Below are 22,295 nucleotides of genomic sequence, written 5' to 3' on the forward strand. Positions count from 1 at the left end.
CCCAACAGGACCAAGGACGAAAGAGGGCTGGCAAGGTGCTTCCATGAAGATGATATACTAGAGAGACCACTAGAGCAGTCCTAACTCAGAGCACCGGAGGTCGCCATGAGGCAGAGTGGGTTTCACGGAAAAGGGGTGTGTGTGTGTGTGTGTGTGTGTGTGTGTGTGTAAAGTTCATTATCTTGTCATTGCATTTTTCCGTGCACTGTTTGCAGCCCTCTCATATGTATACACACACACACACACACACACACACACATCTCTCACTTAACATGGTTAGGTCCCAAACATCTGGTGATGGGAAAATTAGCATTTTGTGAAAATTGAGGGTTTTTTATTCTGTTTTCAGACCATCCATTTGTCCAATGTTTTTTTTCATTGAAAAAATGTGATCATAGAAATTTTAATAGCCGAGATGTGTTAATGTTCTCGTCGCTGGGATAATGAGTCCAGTTAAGGGTTCCTCTGCAGAGAAGCAGGCTTAGAGGAGACGCAGCTGGATGAAATTGGGCTATGTGACTGGAGGCCACGTGGCTTACCCATGTCCCCATTCGTCCTCCTGTGCGGGGTCCGAGCTTCCCCAAGGGAGCTGCCTGCACGGTTCTACTCCTGCCACCGCCAGCTCTGGTCCTGCTGTGGGTCGGGGGAGACAGACAGGCTCGGCGCTTCCTATAAGTTCAGTAGGAGCTTAGCCTGATACTCAGCCCGCTGAGAAGCGACCTCAGCTCCATTTAGGTCCATTTCTTCCAGACGCCCTCTAAGATACCTCTTTGTTGCTTCCTTTCTCACCCCAATCCCCGCAGGTGAAGGTTCTCAGCCCCAAAGGAGCTCAGAATCTAGTACAGGTGCCCAGTGACTGTGTGCATCCCCTTGAAGAGGCCATGGTCACAGAGTACAATGGCTAGACAAAGTGCCCCTGTTGGTAGGAGAGAGCGGATTACATGGGGCAGCACAGGTCACCCCCTCACACCCCCCCCGACACGTACCCCCGAGCTCCCCAGGGAGAGGACACTTCACAGCACATGTCCTCTCAATGCACAAAATAGATAGTAGATTTTCCTTTACTATTGTAAATGTGAAATGTCAGTGTGGTAATAATATCTTTTAGAAGAATTCATACAGACTAGTCCCAGGAGCTGGAGATTTTAAGTGTCTCAAATATCCAACTCTTCCAGGATGTTATTCCGTTCCATTTTCCCCCAGATCTCCCTTAAGTCAAGTGCTTGGGTTCTGTGCTTCCCTGGAACAACCCGTAGAAACTCATGAAACTTCAAGGAAATGCCTCACGTGGTAATGAGTGCTAGTCAGTCCCAAATCCAAGGTCAAGCAGAAGCAAGCCAAATGCAGGGTCCAGACTCCGAAGTCAGAACTATCAGAAAGTCTAAGCAGGTCTTACTTGTATCACAACCCAGTTTGGAGGTAGGAGTGGCTTTGATAGAGGTGTGGATTTTGTCTTTCAGCAGACCATACCCCCTAGGAAAACAAAGATGGTGTCTTAACTCACACCCTCTAGTAAAATCCCCTGACGTGGAGTCGATGCCAACCCGAAGCAACCCTCCAGGACAGGGAGAACTGCCCCTGTGAGTTTCCAAGACTTAACTCTTCACAGCGGGAGCAAGCCTCCTCTTTCGCTCACAGAGCGGCTGGTAGTTTCAAACCACTGAACTTGCTGCCAGTGTTTAACCACTATACTAGCACTCCTCCCGCTAGTAAAAGTAAACTCAGGGTTTTTTTCTCTAGTTATTATTATCTTTTTTTTCAATCTTTTGGGATTTTTTGTTTATTTGTTTTAGCTATGTTATTGTTGGTTTTGCCTACCTATATATAAGATAGGCATGAGAAGCAAGCTAGAGGAGAAAGCAATGGGACTGACAATTCCAGAGGGACTTGAGAAGAGGAGGAGATGGGGGAAGGGAGCAGGTGAGCAAACAATGCCATAGATTGGGAACAACTAAGGAATTAAAGTCAACAATGAGGAGGATGTAGAGATCCTGGGGGAGTTGGAGCAACACCAATCTACCTGCGAGGAATTCCTGAAGCAGAAGCAGGAAAAGTGTGATGGTAGGGCAGGAGGAAAGTAAAAGGAAACAGGAAAAATCTAGGAAGCAAAGATATGGACAGAGGTATAAACATAGATGTGTATATATGTAAATACATTAATTCGTAAAGATGGAGGTATTGACCTATATACATATATTTATATGACAATTCACTGAGGTAGTGGACAGACTATGGGTCTCTGCTCAAGCCCTACCTGAGTGCAAGAAGACTTTGTTCTAACAACCTGACATTCTGTGATGTTCACCCTCCTGTCACAATCACTGTAGACAGGATGGGTGCATGGGCAGGTATGGTAGGGAAAGCAGATGGTGCCCGGCTATCAAAATATATGGCATCTGGGGTCTTAAAGACCCAAAGTTAAACAGGTGGCCATCTAGCAGAGAAGCGGCAGGCCCATGTGGAGAAAGCACACCAGCCTGTGTGATCATGAGTGTCGATGGGATTGAGTAACAGACATCAGAAGATCCAAAACAAACAAACAAATTGTTGAGAATGAGGAGGGTCAGAGCAGCGACCCACAACCCATCTGTAGACAAGAGAATATCCCCTCACCGAACAGTCACAGAAAGGAATGAGTCAACAAAGGTTCAGTATAGCACTGATAAAACACATAATATTCCTCTGGTTCCTTGTGGTTTCCTCACCCCCACTATCATAACTCCAGTCATGCCTTTCACTGCAGGTTAGACGGGAGCTTGTGAACAGATACAGATAAGGGATAAGAGCTCATGATAACATGGCATCCAGGACAGGAATGGAAGTAGTGATACCAGGAGGGTTGGGGGAAGGTGGGGAGAGGATGGGAGGAAGGGGGAACCAATTGCAATCATTGATAATAATCATTGACACATACACACACACCCTCAGGGGGAAGAACAATGGAAACCATTTATCAAGGGGCCATGAGGGTGAGAAGGAGGAGGGAGGGGAAAAAGAGGAGCTGATTCCAAGGGCTCAAATAGAAAGTAAATGTTTACAAAATAGTGATGGCAACATATGTATAAATATGCTTGATACAATGTGCTTGATACAATTGATGTATGGGTTGTTATAAAAGCTGTAAGAACCCCCAATAAAATTATGTTTTCATAAAAAATAAACTTTAAAAACTCACTGCCACCAAGCCAATGCTGACTCTTAGTGACCCTATAGGACAGGGTAGAACGCCCCTGTGAGTTTCCAAGACTGTATCTCTTTATGGGAGTAGAAAGCCCTTTCTTTCTCTCACCGAGTGGCTGATGGTTTTGAACGGCTGATTTTTCTGTGGGCAGCCCCTTACATGACCACTACACCACCAGGGCTTCAAAAAACCTGTGAATCGTTTTCATGGTCCTTTTTTAAAAACTTTTTGTTGTAAATTGGCTGACAGTTTACAGAGTGGATCCCGTTTTTCCATTCAACAATCCCCATACATTTTGCTTGATTTTATTGGTTGCAGACCCTAGAATGTAACGTAATTTATCCCACTTCCTGCACTTCCTGTTTCATTCCCCCTCTTTCCTAATCCTTCTGAATTATGACTTTGAGTAAATGCTGCCCTTTGAATTCAGATGTTTGATTATTCTAAGATGGGTACACCTTACTGATGTTATAGGGTCACTTAGAGACCTCTGAAATGTTTGGCTGAAAATTGAGCCACAGCGTTGAGTGGCTCAGTGCCAGGTTTGAGGGAGACAAAGAGCCGTAGTCTCAGGGTTCCACCAGTCTCAGTGCAAAGAGTAGCTTGGTCCTCTTAGGATTTTGAGTTTTAGTTCACATTTTTCTCCCACTTTAGCCAAAACCTTCCAATCTGATCCCTTCCAAATTTGACAGATAGTTGGGTATGTGTATTTACCTGTGCTGCAAATATACATCCATGAAAAATTATGAAAACATCTTAGCTAGAAGCGAACACTTTGAGTAAATGAGTCCCTGGGCTTGGGGGTTCAAGACCATGATCTTGGAGGATACTGGACCCTAATGCAGGAGATACAGGTAGGGTTGGATTTTGTGGCCCAGCTGCTGTATCACTCAAGGTGGGGACCAGGGAGGAAAAGTCCATGGAAATCCAACAAAAACAAACAACAGCACAAAAGGGAATCAAGCAAACAGTAGCAAGAAAAACGATAAGGAAAATATTTTTAAATAATAAACAGCATTAGGGAGGTCAGAAAAAGACCAAGAGAATATGGAATAATAAAGAAAACCCTAGAGAAGAAGGGGAGGTCAAACCATGGAAGGGAGGTCAAACCATGGAAGGGAGGTCAAACCATGGAAGGGAGGTCAAAGACGAAATGAGAAAGCTTTTAAAAAGGGAAAGCAGAGATAGACAGAATCTACATAAGCAATGGAAAGAAAGGGGGAGGTGGTGGGGAGGGGGGTGTCTGGGTGGCACCCAGAGAGGAGAACCCTGTGAGAGGCAGGCACCAAGTATGGGGCAAGACCTCTGCCAGCCAAAGAGGTCAGGTGAAATTTGGGTGGTGATGGTGTGATCCGAGGGGGAGTCTAGAAGGTGTCTAGAGTCAGGTTGCCCGGTCTGGAAGGAGTTCTTTCTGGGAGCAGGGCAGCAGGCTGTGGTTGGAGTCCCTGCCTGCCCTAAGAGGTGTAGGCAAGCTGCCTGCCTGACTCTTGGAGTGCTTCAGCTCTGCCTGGTTGGCATTCCATGCCTCCTGACCCGGCGCAGTGTGCACACCGTGCCCCACCCACAGGGCTTACCTGCAACTCTGGGGAGAGCTGGGGCTGAGCAGGGAGGCTGTCCCTGTGCCTCCGGTGTGTCCACTTAGTCTTGGGGGAGTGGAACAGATGTCCAGTCGGTTACCTCGATGAGATTAGACACTGCATGCAAAGATGGAGACAGCTGCGCTGTCTTGGGCCTGTCTTCCCTCTCAGTGCCTTGGTTCAGCTTTTTCTCCCTAGATGGTGTTCCATCCACTTATCCCCGCCCCCTTTGTTTGTGGAATAGCTCACAGACAAGAAAATCCACCTCCTCAAAACCGATATCCCACAAGGCACCTTATATGTGGTTCTCTTTTGTTTTTCTATCTTTTTAATATTCAGAGTTCGAAGGTTATCGTCCGTATCCATCACAATTGGCCTATTGGTCTATTGCTGTAGAGGGTCCGAGTAGCGCGTCCGCCTCGTCCACCATCTTGCCATAAGTCAGTGTAAAATAGTAGTAAAATAATGAGTATAGTTCTGTGTTGTTCTTGTTTGGGGCCGTCTGGTTGCCTCCGGCTCACAGTGACCCATGTACAAGAGAGTGGAACCCTGCCCAGTTCTGCACCATGAGCTCAGTGGCTTTTATATTTGAACCCATTGTTGTAGCCACCGTGTCAGTTCATCTGGTCAAGGGCCTTCCTCTTTTTTCTTCTCCAGGGACTGGTCTCTTCTGGCAACATGTCCAAAGTCCATGAGATCAAGTCTCACTATCCTTGTTTCTAAGGAGCATTCTGGCTGTACTTCTTCCAAGACTGAATTTTTTTTGGGGGGGGCAGTCCACAGTTCTTTCAATATTCAGCAGCAGCATCACAGTTCAATGCATCCATTCTTCTTAGATCTTCCGTATTCGGTGTCTAACTTTCACGTGGATTTGAGGAGATGGAAAATACCACCACTTGAGTCAGGCGTACCTTAGTCCTTAAAGTCTCATCCCTGCTTTTCGAAACTTTAGAGAGTTTTTGTGCAACCGATATACCCAATGCCGTCTGCCATTTGGTCTCTTGACTGGTGCTCTCATGAGCATTGCTCGTGGATCCCAGCAAGATGAAATCCTTGACCACTTCAATCTTTTCTCCGTTTATCATGTGATCAACTGGTTATATACATAGTACAGCTACAGATTAGGTGAAAACTGAATATCCAGAAATGCTTTACTGAATTGCATGATCTTGGATGACAGACACTTTGCTTCATATTGAATACTCCAGTTGAGTTGTGATAGTCCTTTGTTAGAAAACCCAAAAATGGGAATGGATCAAAAATGTTTTTGCAGCAACTAGCATGGGGCCGCAGATAGCATATTATTTTTTTGGTCATGCTGGGGGTGACTCTCCCAGGCCCAAGCCCTTGAAAAACTGCATGCTTTCACCCTTCCAAAGAATTTGTCCTAAATTATACTCTGGGCGTATTTTCTCGAGTCTCTTCACTTGGCGTTGAATGCACTGTGGGTTTATAGCACTGTGAAAATTTGGGTTTCTTGTGGCAAGTAGTGGATATACGTTGGGCTGCTAACCCGAAGGTCCATCCCACCTCCCCACCCCCAACCACCGGTCCCAGTGTTTTCTCCCCTGGATTGTTTATACCACCTATCTTATCTAGATAGGCATGCAGAGACAATAATAAGCACAAAATCAAGACAGTGCAAAAGTAAACAACAAAACAGAGCAACAATAAACCCAATGACAAAAAAGAAAGGAAAATGTATATATACTTCCAGGTCTATTTGTTGACCTTTAGGGTTGTTTTCCAGTCGTGTCTGCTGGGATTTCATGCCCTAGACCCAAAATCAATCCTTGGTATTCCCCAGGGACTTCCTTACTTTGCTCTCCTTGCTACTCTGTTATATACCCTTAGCGTTTTCCCAAGTGTGGTGGGGTCAGATCAGGTACAAATTCCACACTGTGCCTCCAATGTTGTCCCTCATAGTGATATGGGTCAGTGAGAGATGTCTTGTGGTGGGGCCACCTCTATGGTCTCTCTGAGCATTGACTTCTCTGAGCAGAAATATCATCCTCAGGGCTTGGTGGGCCAGGATATGTTCCACTCTCTCTCCTTTCCTCTCTGTTTGTACCTGTGTGCTCTGATCAGATGCGCCCCTCTCCCTGAGCTATAGCTTCAGTGTTGTCCTCCGTAGTGCATTCTTCTGGGAGGGAAAGGTGGGGGCATGCGTTGTCTACATAGTTGGGATTGGGGACTACCCCACAGACCTCTCTGTTGGTTCCCTGCTTCGTGCCGGTATGTTGCCTTCATGACTTGGCGCACCATATCTTCTTCCTCTCCTCCACCATAGAAAACTTTCATTTCGGCACTTCAGTCTAGAAATGATCATAGAACACCATTACTGAGTTCCTCCTGCAGGTAGCACAGTGCTGAACTGTAGGATGCTTGGATCCTAGATGGGAGGATGAAGGGATGTCGACACTCAAATCCTCACGCACACAGAGGTTAAAATCTAACAAACCCTCATGCAGATTGAAACATGGAGGACAAAGCTTAAGCAATTTGCAGCCCAGGTAGAAATTTTAAATCAGAATAATGGTTACTGAGGAAAAAACAAACACTGTCTTTGTGCCCTGATGTAGAATTTAGAATCAAGAGGGGCCAGAGGTAGAAGGACAGAGAACTGTTAGACTACAGACAAGTTCGGGAAAACATTTCTGCCATAGATCGAGAAATACATGTGTATGTTTTTTCCTTCTTTCCAGGGGAAGGGGTGGGAAAATTAAATTTAAAAACATCTAATGTATCATTTGTCTTGTAAACTTTGAACTCAGTATTCCTGAGAGGAAAACACTTGGTGGTCATGATTAAATATTAATTGTTAGAGATCACTGTAGCAAAGATCTTCAGTCAGGTTGGAGCAGCTTTTAGGAAACCAATTACACCGTGAGTTATGACAGGGAAGTTGAAGAAGCCACCCAGGGAAAATGTTAACAAATTCAAGTCCCTTCACCCGGCGGAATTTTTGCAGGGAAATCTGGCTAACTATCTTATTGAAACTATGATAGCAATAAAATGTAGATCCTTGTGCTAGCCTTTAAGAATTGGCATAAAGAAAAAGCTGGGAGTATTAAAACTGCAAAGTATCTTCCTTTTTAGCAAGCATTTCATTTCTAAACCTTAATTATTTTATTGAAAGAAAAGTATAACTTAGAAAGAAACATTAAATTTACAGTCAACAGGAAAATTTACTTACATAGAAACAACAAAAATATTAATACATAATTGGAGAGATAAAGGTAGTTTTTCCATATCGTGTTAAAACACAAATGCACACTCAAATTCGCTGCCACTGAGCTGATTCTGACTTGAATCAACCCTGTAGAATAGAACAGAAGCCCCCCCCCCCAAAGTTTCTGAGATTGTTAATTTTAAGAGATCAGACCACCTCATATTTCTCCTTCCAAGGGGTTAATGGATGAGAACTACTGATCTTTCAGTTGGCAGTCCAACACTTTAATCCCTGGGCTACCAGAGCCCCTTCATTGTCTATTCAGTATCTAGTCATATGTAGGGGATGTAAAATATTTTTGTGTAGAGTGTTCTTTTCAGGCTCATTTCACTAGTCATACTCCAATTTAAATATGGTAGATTGTGCCAATTTTTTTAAGACAAATAATATTGGAACTTGAAGACATATTAGAGTTTAACCTGTTCATTTTCCATAATAAAAAATGCATGACTTAACGATGACTAAAACAAGAATTTTAAAGACTAGTTCTCCTAAATATGTATGTACCTGTTAACAGAACATTAAAATACATGAAGCAAAACTTGACAGAGGATGTGAAAAATTAGGCAAGTCCATAATTATGGTTTGATTTTCAACATTCTTCTTTCAGTAAATGAGAACGGAAACCTGCCGTTGAGTCCCTTCTGAGTCACAGAGGCCCTCCTCAACAGAGCAGAGTCAGTATACAGCAGGCAATCAACAAAGACTCGAGCAAAGCTACTAGCAACTAGACAAAATTGATGTTTATAGAACATATCCCCCAAGAACAGTAGATCAAACCCATGTTCAACTACACATTGAAAAGATAGGCTATTTTCTAGACCACAAAACTAATAATATTGCATTTCTTTCACTACCATCAAATGAATGCTCAGTCATTGGTAGGTGTCTGAGAGTGTAACTGTTACGAGAGTAGAAAGCCTAGTCTTCCTCCCTCGGAGCTGCTGGTGGTTTCAAACTGCCATCCATTCACATTGCAGCCATCACTACTCCAGGACTCCGTAACAATACATTTGGAAGGATTGAATTATACAAAATGTGTTGCCTGAACACAACAAAACTAAATTAGAAGTCAGTAACAGAAAACTAGCTGGAAATTCCCCAGGCTGTTGGAAGTCAAATAGCATATGTCTAAGTAGAGATCAAAAGGAAAATTGACGGTTGTTTCTTAGCTACATGAAAATAGATGCATGATGTATCAGAGTTTGTAGGATTCGGCTAAAGGAATGTTTAGAAGGAAAGTTACACACTTACATGCTTGGATCACAAAAGGAAGGTTTCAGATCAATGACCCAGGCTTCCACACCGGTCAACTAGAAACTAAAGAGCTTATTAAAACCAAAACGGGCAAAAGCAGAAGACAAGAAATAGTAATAAGTTGAAATCGATGAAATAAAAAGCAAAAACAGAAGACCAGTGGAAAAAACTGGAACCTTTGAAAAAAAATCAGTAAAAATGGAAAGCTTCTAGCCAGACTTATCAGAATAAGAATATATTGCTGGCCAATATCAAGAAATGAATCAATTTTGTTTTAGAAATTTAAAGCCATGTCTGTCTTCGGCAGAATGAGCCGCAGCTCTGTATTTTTCATCCATCCTGTGCTCAGGGACAATGTGTGTCCCTCATTACACATAGGTTCCAGTGAGATAGTAAAACCTGCATCTTTCTGCCTATCCTCTCATTGTCTCTCTCTGTGTAGGCATCGTGAACAAAATCTGAGTCTCTTTGCTTTCCCTTATTTTCTTATTTCTCCTAATCATCAAAGCATCATTCAGATTAAAACTTCTTTCATACTTTACATCAAAATGAAGATTAAGTGGAGGTTACTAGCATTGGTGCACCTGTCCTTTCCATTGCACATCTTTCAAATTCACCCACATCCTTAGTATTTCTCATTTGAACTACAATAACTGGCTCACTTGCCTCTATTTGCCCATGTCATCCAATGTAAGACTACTCTTTAAATACAAAAGGACAAAATACATATCCTATTTAATCCAGAGATCCTGCAGTAGATAACTTCTATTTCCTTATGAAATCTTGATAGTGAGAATTAAATATTGATTGGTTAAAATCCTTCATTTAAATAGACCTTAGCTCCCCTTCAATACCTGAAAGTTGATCTTTGATCATCTAAGGATTATGTCCATGTGTTTAACTCACAATAAGTTCTTCTTCTATGAACATGTATCTTGTTTGTTTTTGCCTTTCTCTTGCATTTGTATACATTCATATATAACAAAGAAATAAAATATAAACATGATACAGAGAATACCACTGATTCATCAGATAACCATGTGTGTTAGGCCAGCTTCACTGGAGAAACAAATCCAGAGACACTCATGTATGCGTGAGAGAGAGCTTTAGATCAAAGAGTAATTGTATTTTAAGAAAACATCCCAGCCCAGTCCAGATCAAATCCATAAGTCCATGTTAGCCAATATGTTCAATATTCATCCAAAACTCCTTCTTCAGACTCACAGAGTCACATGTGATGATGCAGAATGCAGGAAGATCAAGATTGGTGGGTGCAAAGTCTTGTGGTTCCAATGGCGATGGAAGCATCGCAGCACTGACGTGGGTCTCTACATGGCTCCTCAGCTCTCTGATTGTGGCTCTTCCATAGGAAGGTGAAGGTGAAGCAGAGAAGAAGGGGGGGAGGCATCAAGATTGAGGGAAGGCTTATTAACAACATGTGGTACGCAGATGACACCACCTTGCTTACTGAAAGTGAGGAGGACCTGAAACACTTGCTGATGAAGATCAATGATAGCTGTCAGTGTGGACAACTCAATGTCAGGCAGACCCAAATCCTCACAAGTAGATCAACAGATAACATCATGATACATGGAGAAAAGGCTGAAGTTGTCAAGGATTTTGTCATGTTTGGATCTGCATCAATGCTCGTGGAAGCAGCAGTTAAGAGATTGAAAGATGCATTACATTAGGCAGATTTCCTGCATGACTTGAACTCATATAGTGGTAAATAAGCCCCCAAAGAAAATAATTTAAATTGGGGATTGGTGCTCAACGATGAAATGGTAGAGGATGGTCGATGCATTGAGAAAAACCTTATGAGTGCCATGGACCAACTAAAAGGCAAACTGATGTGTTTTGGAAGAAGTAAGACCAGAGTGCTACTTAGAGGCAAGAACGGCAAGACTTGGTCTTACGTATGTAGGATATATTGCCAGGAAAGCCCAGTCCCTAGAGAACAACATCCTGTTTGATAAGGTGGCGGGGCAGTGAAATGAGGAAGGCCCGCACAAGAGGGGTTGACACAGTGGCTGCATCAGGGGGCTCCGGCACAGGAGCAGTTGTGCGGATGGTGCAGTGTTTCGTTCCCCGGAGGGTCATTGCCGTCTAGAGGGCACCCAACAACACTATCCACGTTTCAATCTTGGCCTCAACATCACCCCCAGAAGGGCTTTATCTGGACTGCCCTCTGAGTGTGATTTTTTCCCTATTATATCCCATTCTTATCATACTTCTTATTTAAACTGTATGTTGTGTACTTTATTGGTTTATTGCCTTTCTCTCCTGCTGCCCCCACGGTTTCACGAGGGAAGCTAGGGCTGCGCTCACCATTACCACAGCGTCTTGTTTGTTCTCTGCCTAGCATATAATATGTCCCCCCAAAATTATTATTGAGGTAATTATTGAGTGAGTGAAAGAAAGAAAAAAAAGAAGTCTATTATATAATTAGAAAATAGTCATTAGGAAAAATAATTTTACTATGTATCAAAAATATATTAAGATACCTTTTTAAAATCTCTTTAATATGTGAAAGTTTTAATCCCCATTTAAGCTTGGAGAAGAGAGACCTTTTCCATGTTCTTCCCGTGCGCCCCACCCCTCCACCTCCCCTGGGTCTGTGTATTAAATATTTGCTGAATGAAAAAGATGATGAAGCAAACAAAGTAAAAAACCTCACTACTATGGAGTAGATTTCAAATAATGGTGGTACTGCAGGACAGAGAGCAACTGCCACCTTTTGATTTCTTAGAGTTTAAGTTTCAGGAACAGACAGCCTCATCTTTCTCTCACGGAGTGCCAGTGGATTTGAACCCCTGACCTTGTGGTTAACAACTCAGTGCACAGCCTGCTATGTCAACAGGGATCCTTGAGTAAGAGGATTAATATCACCATTATGGAATAAGCCGAGCTAAATGTATTAAACATTGAATTGTTTTTACTGGCATGTTTATCTACTGATAGATATTAGTTATAAGAAATAATTGTAAATATAGAGAAGATTTAATGTTTAAAGATATTTTGCTTATTGTTATTCTTAGCAGTAAAATACCATAATCTGCCCTCACATCTGGTAAGGTGACCATTGGGTAACGTATAGTGTGTCCCCCACATTGTACGGGAGGCGCCCTTCATCTCAACATTATGATATTAAGATGGTTCCAAAGTACTTACATTATGAATGCAAATACATCACGAACACAGCGTTTTAAACCTTGTGTTCAAACTTTGTACATAGAATAGAATGATTGGGGAAAAAGATGTCATGTGGCTGTGGGCGTGAGTGATCTCCTCTTCTTTTTCTTCTCTGTCTTCATGCTCATCTTCCTCTGTGGTGCTTTTTGTTTTTTAACTACGCACATACTTTTTACAAGGATTGTATTTACATTGAATTGGTCATGGCAACATGGCTTGTATTTTAATGTTTGGTTTCCATTTTAGTACATTTAAGTGAATCCTGGTTCTTACATTTTATAACCACTGAATCTGCTCTCTCTCTCTCTTAGGATGACAAGCTTGCTCCTGAAAGTTCTCACGCTCATGGGTTAGATCACTCATTCTCTTGGCAGGACCATGGAAGCTTCCTGTCTAGTCCACGATTTTCACACTTGAACTGTAAGTAATGAAGCCCAGCACCAATATTTTAACTGGTTTTCAGAAAGTGCAACTCATGGAAAAAATTATGCATATGGTCAGTGGATGTTAGTAATGTTCACATTGTGAGTTTTTGGAAAAAATTCATTGTGAATTACACAAGGCGTGGCCTTCAAAAAAGTTTGAGGGGAAGTGGAATTTTAAAAATCATGGAATTTTTCCATGAATTTTTTGAAGCTCTACCTTTTTACAAATAATACCTCTAAATACCTTTTGTAGTAGTGCACAATCTAGTAAAAAAACACATGGAATTCATTCAGGAGAATTTAAAATAAATCAGCTGAAGCAGAAGTCTTAATGAAGCATTTTGTTTGGTGATTCCTAGTCATGCTGGATGAACAGATACAGGAAGTCGGGTATTATCATAACGAAATCCAAATCATCCCACAGTGAAAAAGATCTGCCTAGAACCTTCAGGGATCTTGTGAAATGAATGAGGCTATTATTGTCTAGATTTCACTCTGTGAGTGCTCAGTATTTGTTGATAAAATATCATACGGAATTACACGGGGTGAGTCCAACCCTAATTGTCCTCCCTCATCAGGTTTCAGCTTTGCTGTAGCTGGATTTACCATTTTCAATGGAGGCTGATCGGGGCTGTATTTTTTTTTCTCTAAAGGCCTTCTGGTTACAGTAATTTGGGGAGTGATTTGTCATGTGAGTGGTTTTGATTCTCTTCTCCACCCAAAAATGAAATCCGGGGGACTGTGACAATGCCCAGGTTGTTCACCACTGTTTCTTCATATGTTGATAGTTCTTTGCACACAGTAAGAGCTCAATTAATATTAGATAGATATGTGTATTTTTTTTAATTTCAAAGTCCACTTTTGTCCAAACCTTTGAAGCCCAAATGGATTCTTACTTAGATAAGTATCACTTGAGTTTGCCCCAGTCCTGACAAGCTTATACATTAAATTGTGTAATCCGGCCATTTAAAAGAGTAGGTTGCTATTAAATAAAGTACCAAAATAAGCTACAAGAAGTAGGTCAAATCCAAGAATGATAACTTTCAGTTTTGCTGATCTATATTCATGGATTCATTCAATAAATATTTATGACTTTTTGATAAATGGTTTGATTTTCATTATATCATGATTATTTTTATTCTAAAAAGGAAGCGTTTTCTCTTTCCTGCCCCAATCGTTTGACCAGGGGTTTTGTGTCTGCATCAGCGCTCTGCTATTCTAGTCTGGCAGGTGCTTTTCACCTGCCAGATCATTCCTCAAGTTGGTTATGGGACCTTAGACTAGGATATGCCTGTAGATCACATTTTTTGCCTTTCACATTGGGCAATGAAAAATTATCTCCGGGCCTGGTAAACCGAGGGTCTAGGGAAATATAGGAGGGGAGGGCCGGATTTAGCACGGCCGATGCCAAGTGTTCCATCTCATGATACATTCACGACTCCTACAGAAACACTGCACCCTGACGGGAGGTCTAAGGCTATTCAGGATGGTCACTCTGCCTCCTAGGAAGGCACTGAGAAGGAAGTGGTTAGAGGACGTCAGGGGAAAAACACTAAGGTGTTTGGATTTTATTTAATAATGTGGTAGGTAGTGTCAAACAACACTGTACTCAGCTTTCCATTCGGTAGCATTTTATGGGCAGCTGTGGCCATTACTCTTCATTAGAAACTCCTCCTCACAGGCAGCCATACGCTTGCTACATGAAGTCACCAGTGGGTTGAGCAGCAAATCAAGTTAAATAAGAGTAGGAAGAGGTATGTGAGAACATAATTTTAGATTTTAAAAAATACCTCTTACAGTTTATATTGTAAAATCTGGCCAGAAAATGTCACATAAAATCAGAATTCTCTATTAAATCAAGGAAGCTACCTTCTAACTTATTATTCTTCTTTGGATACATTCTCAAGCATAACCTTTTTGAAATTGAATCTCATCACTTCCTTATCACTAATCATTTTTAAGTGATTTAATTTATGTCTTATTTATTCTTATTTGCTTTTCTGATAACCCTTGGATTTTCTGTTCCTTTTTCATAATGTGGTATATTTGAAGTTGGAAAAAATAGGATCACCTCTGGACAATTCCGTTTAGTTGGAGAAACTATTCTATAATTTCTTTTCAGTCTCGCTTTAAACCTCCCAAACTAAAAAAGAGAGATCAGACCCCCCAAAAGAAAAAAATGTAGCCTACAGTAAATGTCAACAACAGAACAAAAAAAAAAACCTTTAAAAAAATTACCATTAATGCCCTTAGTCATGTAAGAGAAACATTGCCTCCATTAAATAGGAGCATGGGTCTATGAAACAGGAAAAAATTAACATAATTGCCATAAAACAAAGCAGAAACATTCACTGCCTTTGAGTCCCTTCTAACTCAGAATGACCCCATCAGAGAGACCAGAAATGCTCCTCAGGGCTTCCAATACCACATGTACTTACAGGAACAGACAGCATTCTCATTCTCGTACAGAACAGCTAGTAGATTTGAACTGCCAACCCCGTGCTTGGTCCCTCCAATGCTTAACAGACTGTACCACCAAGAATCCTTATAATTGCCAGGAGGAAGATAAAAAGAGAATGGTCAGAACAAAAGTTGAGGAATCCCAGTAAAAGTAGAAGAAAGGGACAAAAGAATAAAAGAGAACAAATAAATTAATAAGATCCATCTAGGAGTTGGACAATACGAGAGAAAAAAATTCTTCATAAGATCAATCCGTGAGGGACAATACCTGATTACCAAGAGATGCAAGAATGAAGAAAGAACAGAGCAGAGGACCTGCAGTGTCCGCATTTGAGATAGCCAGCCGGCAAATAGCCGCTGTCCAGTTGCCATCTGAGATTTTTCTTCATTCTGTTTCTGGTATCGGTTGCCTCCTTCCTGCCTCCTTTAAGGCTCCCTCTTTCCTGAAGGGGCGGGAAATGTTTTCAGATTTTGTATTTCTGGAAGTGAATGTTTTCTACCCATAAGAAATTGAGGGTTTGGCTATAGCGTTTTAGGTTGAACATGGATTTCTACCCATTGCCATGTTCCCATTACCCTCCAAAATCCGTGATGGCTGTTGCAAAGCTGTATGTAACATCCAGTTCCTGTTCCCTTAAAGTGCTCATGTCCCCTTCCTGCCCTTCTCTGGGATCTTTGAGGGACTTCTCTTTAATCCCAGTGGTTTTTGTGATGATGGGTGTATTAGTCCGGAAAAACTAGGGAAACAAATCTACAGAAACTCAAATATGTACAAGAGTGAGTTTTATATCAAGGGTAAGCATACATTAAGAAAGCATCCCAACCCAGTGCTGCTCAAGCCCCTAAGTCCAACATTAGTCCAAATGTCAGACACCGATCTACAAAGTCCTCCTCCATCTCACAAAGCACAGGCGATGACGCCGACTGCAGGAGGAAATCCAAAGCAGTAAGCGTGTAAGCAAGCGTCTCAGTGCTGGCAGGGGTCTCCACACGGCTGCTCCTGCACCGGGGGCTGCATCAGGGTAGGTCCATGTGGCTTCTCCTCGGGGTTGTCTTGTAAGAAGTGAGTCTTGCCAGCTGAAGCAGGGAACTGGCTAAAGCAGCTGCACCCTGCTCTGACCATCACAAAGCCAGAGACCTAGAATGGTGAGGCTCATTGAGCCATTTATCTCTCAGCCCGTCAAGTAACCCCACATGTGTTTATCGGCCAGGTTGGCACAATAAACCTTAACAGTCCCAATGGGCTTCATAGGATTTCCCTTGCTGCCTATCACCTGGGCCGTGTTCATCTAGACACTCTGAAGCTTCAGTTCTCCAAGACTGAAGGAAGGTATGACAAATTCCACCAGAAAATTTGGCTAAATGTTCCAGTCAGTTTGGGAGAAGGGGACAAAATACTCAAAATACTGACAGACAATAAAATAAATTTGAGCACTCTGAAAAAACTACCATAGCTATATGGCCTACCTGACTGAGCAGTAAGAAACAATTAAGGGGAACCATGGGGGGTGAGGGTGGAGCTAATGGAAAAAAAACTCAACAACTTCAAAACATGGGTTGATTAATAACCTTAAAAAAAACCTCACCTCCACTGAGTCAAGTCCAACTCATAGAGGCCCTAGAGGACAAAGTAGAACAGCCCCAAGGATTTCAGAGTCTAGATTTATGAGGGCAGAAAGCCTCATCTCCCTCCCAAGGGTGGCTGGTGGTTTCAAACTGCTGGCCCTGTGGTTAGCAGCCCAACACTTAACCCCTATGGCACCGTGGCTCCTAGGTGGGTGTAAAGAGGAAGAAAGGAAGCATTGGAGATAGTACACTTGTAGGTTTGTGGGAGCCATGTTGATATATAGGTAATAATAAAATATCAACCCCCCCCCCATTTAGCTAAAAATTCAGATGTAACTATACTGGGAGGACAGGGGGAGAATTATGTGGGCATGGATAGATAGTCTCTAAAAATGATAAATCAGAAAAATAACAATATAAGCATTTTTAAAAAGAACTGGAGTAAAGATAGAAAATATAACTGAAGAAGTGCACTGTGGCTGACTCAGGGCAGCAGGACTCTGGGCTTGGGAGGGATGGGGCACAGAGACTCCTGTTTTTATAAATTTATACCAAATAACTCCTTGGTATTCTTTGGCTGAAAACTTTTATTTTACAGAATAAGTCCTACTTTAATTTCTGACGAGCAAAAGTTCAATTTCCTCATTTTTCCGGGTTTAGAGTTTAGCGTGGTGGAGACCTGGTGACTTGGCAAGGAAAGACCCAGAGGTCCCAAGGTAGACCCGAGTTTCTGAGCACAAAGAACCTAGCACCCTGCTCCTCCAGTCGAGGTTTGAAGTCGATGATACCCTTTTGTCCATGCGAAGATGCCAGACCCTTCATTCTGCTGACTTGGATGCCTGCTCATCGGGCAACAAAATAAAATGTAGAGTCCCAAACCATGGAAAACACAAAGGAAACGGGAAAAGGCTGCATAATTTGTGGTCCCTGAAATGACCCAGCATTAATGAAAGTTTGTTTTGAACAGTAATTTATGTCAGGCTGATATAGTTCAGGTCAATTCAAGAAAAGGTAGATTCCTTCTGCCAAGAAGGAGGAAAGAAATGTATAAATTGTAAGTTTATATTACCATTGGAAATAGAAACAAGAAATCCATTCTTTAGAGCCACGGTCACTACCAAATTTATCCTGGCTGGCTGGCCGTAATGGCCGTGATTCAGGCCACTCTGCTAGAAGACTTGGATTCCATTGCCTTCGGCCTGTAGACAGTGGGGGCTTAGTAAGAGAGCCTTATAATGTCAGCTTTTGAAACTGTCATTTTTACTTTTTATAAGAAGTGACTGACCACCAGTCTCCATGTATCGCTTCTTTTAAGCTAAAGGAGCACCGCGCCAGGACAGGGCCTGCACTCACGGGCCGGGGCCGGGCAGGGCTGCAGTGAAGTCTATTGTAGTCAGATGACTTCCTGAAATCTTGAGCCCTTGGAGACGAAAATGCTGCATATTTTCGAAGTTCAGTGTCTCTTACATTTAAAAAAATAAACACACATTGCAATTTTTCCTTAAGTCTAAAGTAGTTCTAAAAATCAAAGTGGTTTTGTTTTTTTTTCTAATTTGTGTGGTTATCTCAAGAAGGAAGGACTATGATTTTTCAAGGAAGGAGAAAAAACACCGACATTATCCAAGGATTACTCTGGGCATCTGACATGTGGATTTTGCAAATTAGTACAACTCAGTCATTTTAGGAAAGCATGTCCTTGTAAAGTTGCTAGAACAATTGTGCACGTCTAATCACCTAATCTCAGTTTACAGTGCTGTAGAGAGAGGCGTTAGGGCCCTCAAATGGCTTTAAGGTGCCTTTAGTGGGCGTTCAAGTTCCTCAGATGAAAAATAATTTACCCATACCAAGAATAGTTCTACGGCGTACTTCAATGTCCACCAAGCCAACTGTGAATAGACACTCGTGTGTAGTCTGTCCTCAAACTTACAGGATATGGTGCCAAGATTTACGGCAACTAAAACTTTGGGGAAGTGATAAGATAACTGCTTCTTGTCTGCTCAAGGATTTGTGTATTCCATGAAAGTATCATCTTTCCATCACTCTCATTTTATAGGCTTATTCCGTGTTAAGATTTTTCGGGGATTTTGAACTGGCTAAGTAAGGGTCAGTCCTTATAGCTTGATGGGGCACCTAGAAAATAACAAGTGGCCACCTCTTCAAAAGCCCTTCTTGAATCTATTCCACTGCCCAAGCACACGGTTCTGGTGGTGGCTGCAGTGAGCAAGGCAAAACAAGTCACATGGACCCAGAGTGGTAAATAAGCCCGCAAAGAAAAGAATTTAAATTGGCGGTTGGTGCTACAAAGGTGAAAAGGATGGCTAGACCAGGGTCACTACTTTAAACTGATCATTCAGAGGATGTGACCAAGCCTGAGTGAGGAGGAGAACCTGCAGAAAGGATAAAGACGCTAGAGAGGAAAGAGGCTGGGTCTGCTAGAGGGGCAAGTAATGAGTGAGGGGAAGTGAGGCCTTAGATACAGGCTAGGAGGGGTCTAAGTGATTGACCTTTGAGAAGATGGTTCTGCCAGGCTTGTGGCGAGGAGCTCACCGGGGCAAGCGTGCCAGCAGGACGGGAAGACCAGTGGCTTGGGCCAGGATGAGGGCAAGGGAGGTGTGAGGAGACGCAGAAAGCGTCGGGTGACTTTGCCGTGAAGTTTCTGAATCATCAGAACTTATGAATGGCTGGAACAGGCAGTGGGAAGGTCAAGAGCACTTCAGGTTTGAGAAACTGGGCAGACCAAGAAGCCCCAGAGATGGACTGCCTGCAGCGAGTCAACATCAGGAGGGAAGATTGCACATCAGCAGGTGGCAACAGGCATCTGGACCCAAAGGAGAAGTAAAAGGTAGTCGACAAATAGTAGTACACCTGCGTTTCCAGATCCAGCCTCAGCTTCTTTCGGTAGAACAAAGACTCTTGTATAAAAGAGAAGCTCCTGAGCTCTATCCCTCACATCCTGTGTGTGCACATGTGTGTTGCTTGTAACATAGTGTAGTGGCAAATACATCTTCAGCTCTTAGAGACTCTTTCCAAAAAGCTTTAAAGTGTTTTTGACAATCGAGTATGGTCCTTGTCTTTATTTCTACATTGAACATCTACTAGTCCCAGAGAATTTTAATTATAGAAAACTAGATAAGCACTATAATTCATTCATTATATTCCGAGCAATGGTTGGCTGTTTTTGGTTTTTTTTTTCTGCTCAGGGTGTGCATTCACCTATGTTTATTTTGTCTGTCTTCTTACCTTACCAGCATTTGCGAAGAGAGCTATGTCTCTGGATTCAGTTTCCATCAAGGAAGACCCCCCAGGTTTGACAATGAGCGAGAGAAGTCCACAATCCAAAAAGGAGGAGCGTCAGAACAAAAGAAGCAACATCTAGTTAGTTGCCTGGCGTTCGCCTTTCAAGGATTACAGCAGATCTGTTTGCTACGATTCGGTCCCGATTGTCTTGCAGACAGACTCACCTGCAGCTTCAGAATGAACCAAACATTGACTACGATTATAAAGTGGTTGGTCTCTATGGACAGCATGCATTAAAGCAATCCAACTGACACCGGCTGGGTGACGAGCCACGGACTCGCTGGCAACCTGCAACAGCAGAGAAAGTATATCGTTCACTGGGTATCTTTCTTTTGTCAGGTGTGGTCCGGTCACATCTTCTTGACCAAAATGTGGATTTATAATCGAGGTCTTTAAAAAATTACTGGGTAAAGAGGAGGAAAATGAGTTCCCCTTGAGGCGAAAGTTGCCAGCACTTTAGAGTCAGGGACATTTATTATAAAATAGGTTTTTAAAAATGCTCTCTCCCTAATAAATTATCATGTGTTATAACATGCCATGGAGATACACATATATATAGTATTAGTCCACTTTATAAATACTCAGGATTGTTACACCCATCATCTCAAAAGTGTGTTACTAAGTTCAGTGTTTGAAATTGTTTTCTAATCAGCCATTTTTAGTGTCAATAAAGAATTGATAAATGTTCCCTGAATTGTAATGGACTATAAAGAATTCATAGCATGATTTATTTATTTGTCTTTTGGGGGCCAAGTGCACTGCTGCGATCACTTCGCTCATGCCCTGGACCATCTTTGGCTAACTCGGAACAAAATCATCAGCCCAAACTCCTGTGTCCACAAGATTCGCTCTGCGGGAATGCTTGTGTGGTTTGGTACTGTGTTTCTGCTTTCAGAACCTCAGTTTTTCTCAACCTGCAGGTGCTTTTAAGAACTTATGCCTCTCACATACTGGCTGAGCCCTGGAGAAGATTTTATATAAAATGCAAAACAATGAAAAATACCCAGCCATTGAATCCCATGGTGGAACGTGTCCACACAGAGAAGGACAATAAAGCAATGAGCTCGGTGCAGTGGTGCATCACTGTGTCTGTTCCAGTGGCCATGCTTGTTAGCTCTCTCCCATCTCATAAAGGTTCACTCTCGGGATATTTTCTCTGCCTGGGTATATGTGAATTACAAAAGAAGAAGGAAATGGCTCTCATTCCATAAACTTGAATGGAACAGTTACAACCCAAAACAGAGATGTTTCGTATTAAAAGTCACACACAAGCATCGGGAGCTTGGGCATAGTCTAAATAACCTCTAGGGACCAGCAGTGCATGTTCCCATTTATCCGTTCCCATAACCTTTGATTGGGTCCCACTATATGCCAGATATTGTGCTGGGGGTGGGGGTGGGAGGGCAGAAGGCTGAGAGAGGAGACAGAAACAGGTTCCAACGTTGGTACTAGGCAGCACTGGAAACAGGATTTCTCCAAGCTGTTCAGGTGCTAGTGGGCATCCTGGAGCTTTAGTAGGAGGAGCACAATTTGAAAGGGCAGGTCCCAGTGGTCGCAATGCGCATAATCTATTAACACTCTAGACGAATAGCTGGTATTTGGAGAAATTACTGCAATGTCTCCATTGGTATTTGGGGCAACTGCATAGTATATTTATCTCCTTGGAAAAATGACAAACAGAAGGAAATAACAGATTTTGTTTGAATCCTAAGGATCAAAGGAAGGTAAATAGATTTTCCTTTATGAATTAGTACAAATGTCCTGCATCTGTGACTATTATCAAGACTAGGGAGACTTGAAGGATTCAGGGGATTCATCTTTTGGACTTGGGAAATCCTTGAAAACATAGTCTCTTGTGATTTTACAACTGACTGGGGAGGGAATCTTTTAGAAGACCTTTAAATCTGAAAAAGAATTAAAACCATTGTGCTCTGCTAGTCAGTATCTTCGACTACTATTGGATGAACGAAGGCCTTTGACTTTAAATATCGACCACAGAAGAACTTCAAAGGCAAAAGTCAGCGTTCTTGTGAGCAGCAATTTTTTCAAAATCCCTTGGCCCTCTGCTGACATGGAAGTGAATCCAGCGACCTGTCTCCTCTGAGATT

General features: G+C 42.3%; 1 protein-coding gene across 2 annotated transcripts in view; it reads left to right on the forward strand.

Moving 5' to 3' along the window:
• CEP128 (centrosomal protein 128) overlaps positions 1–21,125 on the forward strand; it is a 472,711-nt gene extending 451,586 nt beyond the window's left edge. For both annotated transcript variants that reach the window (XM_075531496.1, XM_075531497.1), the window contains 2 exons: positions 12,751–12,859; positions 20,139–21,125. In XM_075531496.1, the coding sequence (XP_075387611.1) occupies positions 12,751–12,859; positions 20,139–20,266 (237 nt within the window). In that variant the 3' untranslated portion in view covers positions 20,267–21,125. The remainder of the gene's footprint in view (positions 1–12,750; positions 12,860–20,138) is intronic.
• The last annotated feature ends 1,170 nt before the right edge of the window (positions 21,126–22,295 follow it).

The sequence above is a fragment of the Tenrec ecaudatus genome, chromosome 14, assembly GCF_050624435.1.
Source record: "Tenrec ecaudatus isolate mTenEca1 chromosome 14, mTenEca1.hap1, whole genome shotgun sequence".
Taxonomy (NCBI): Eukaryota; Metazoa; Chordata; class Mammalia; order Afrosoricida; family Tenrecidae; genus Tenrec; species Tenrec ecaudatus.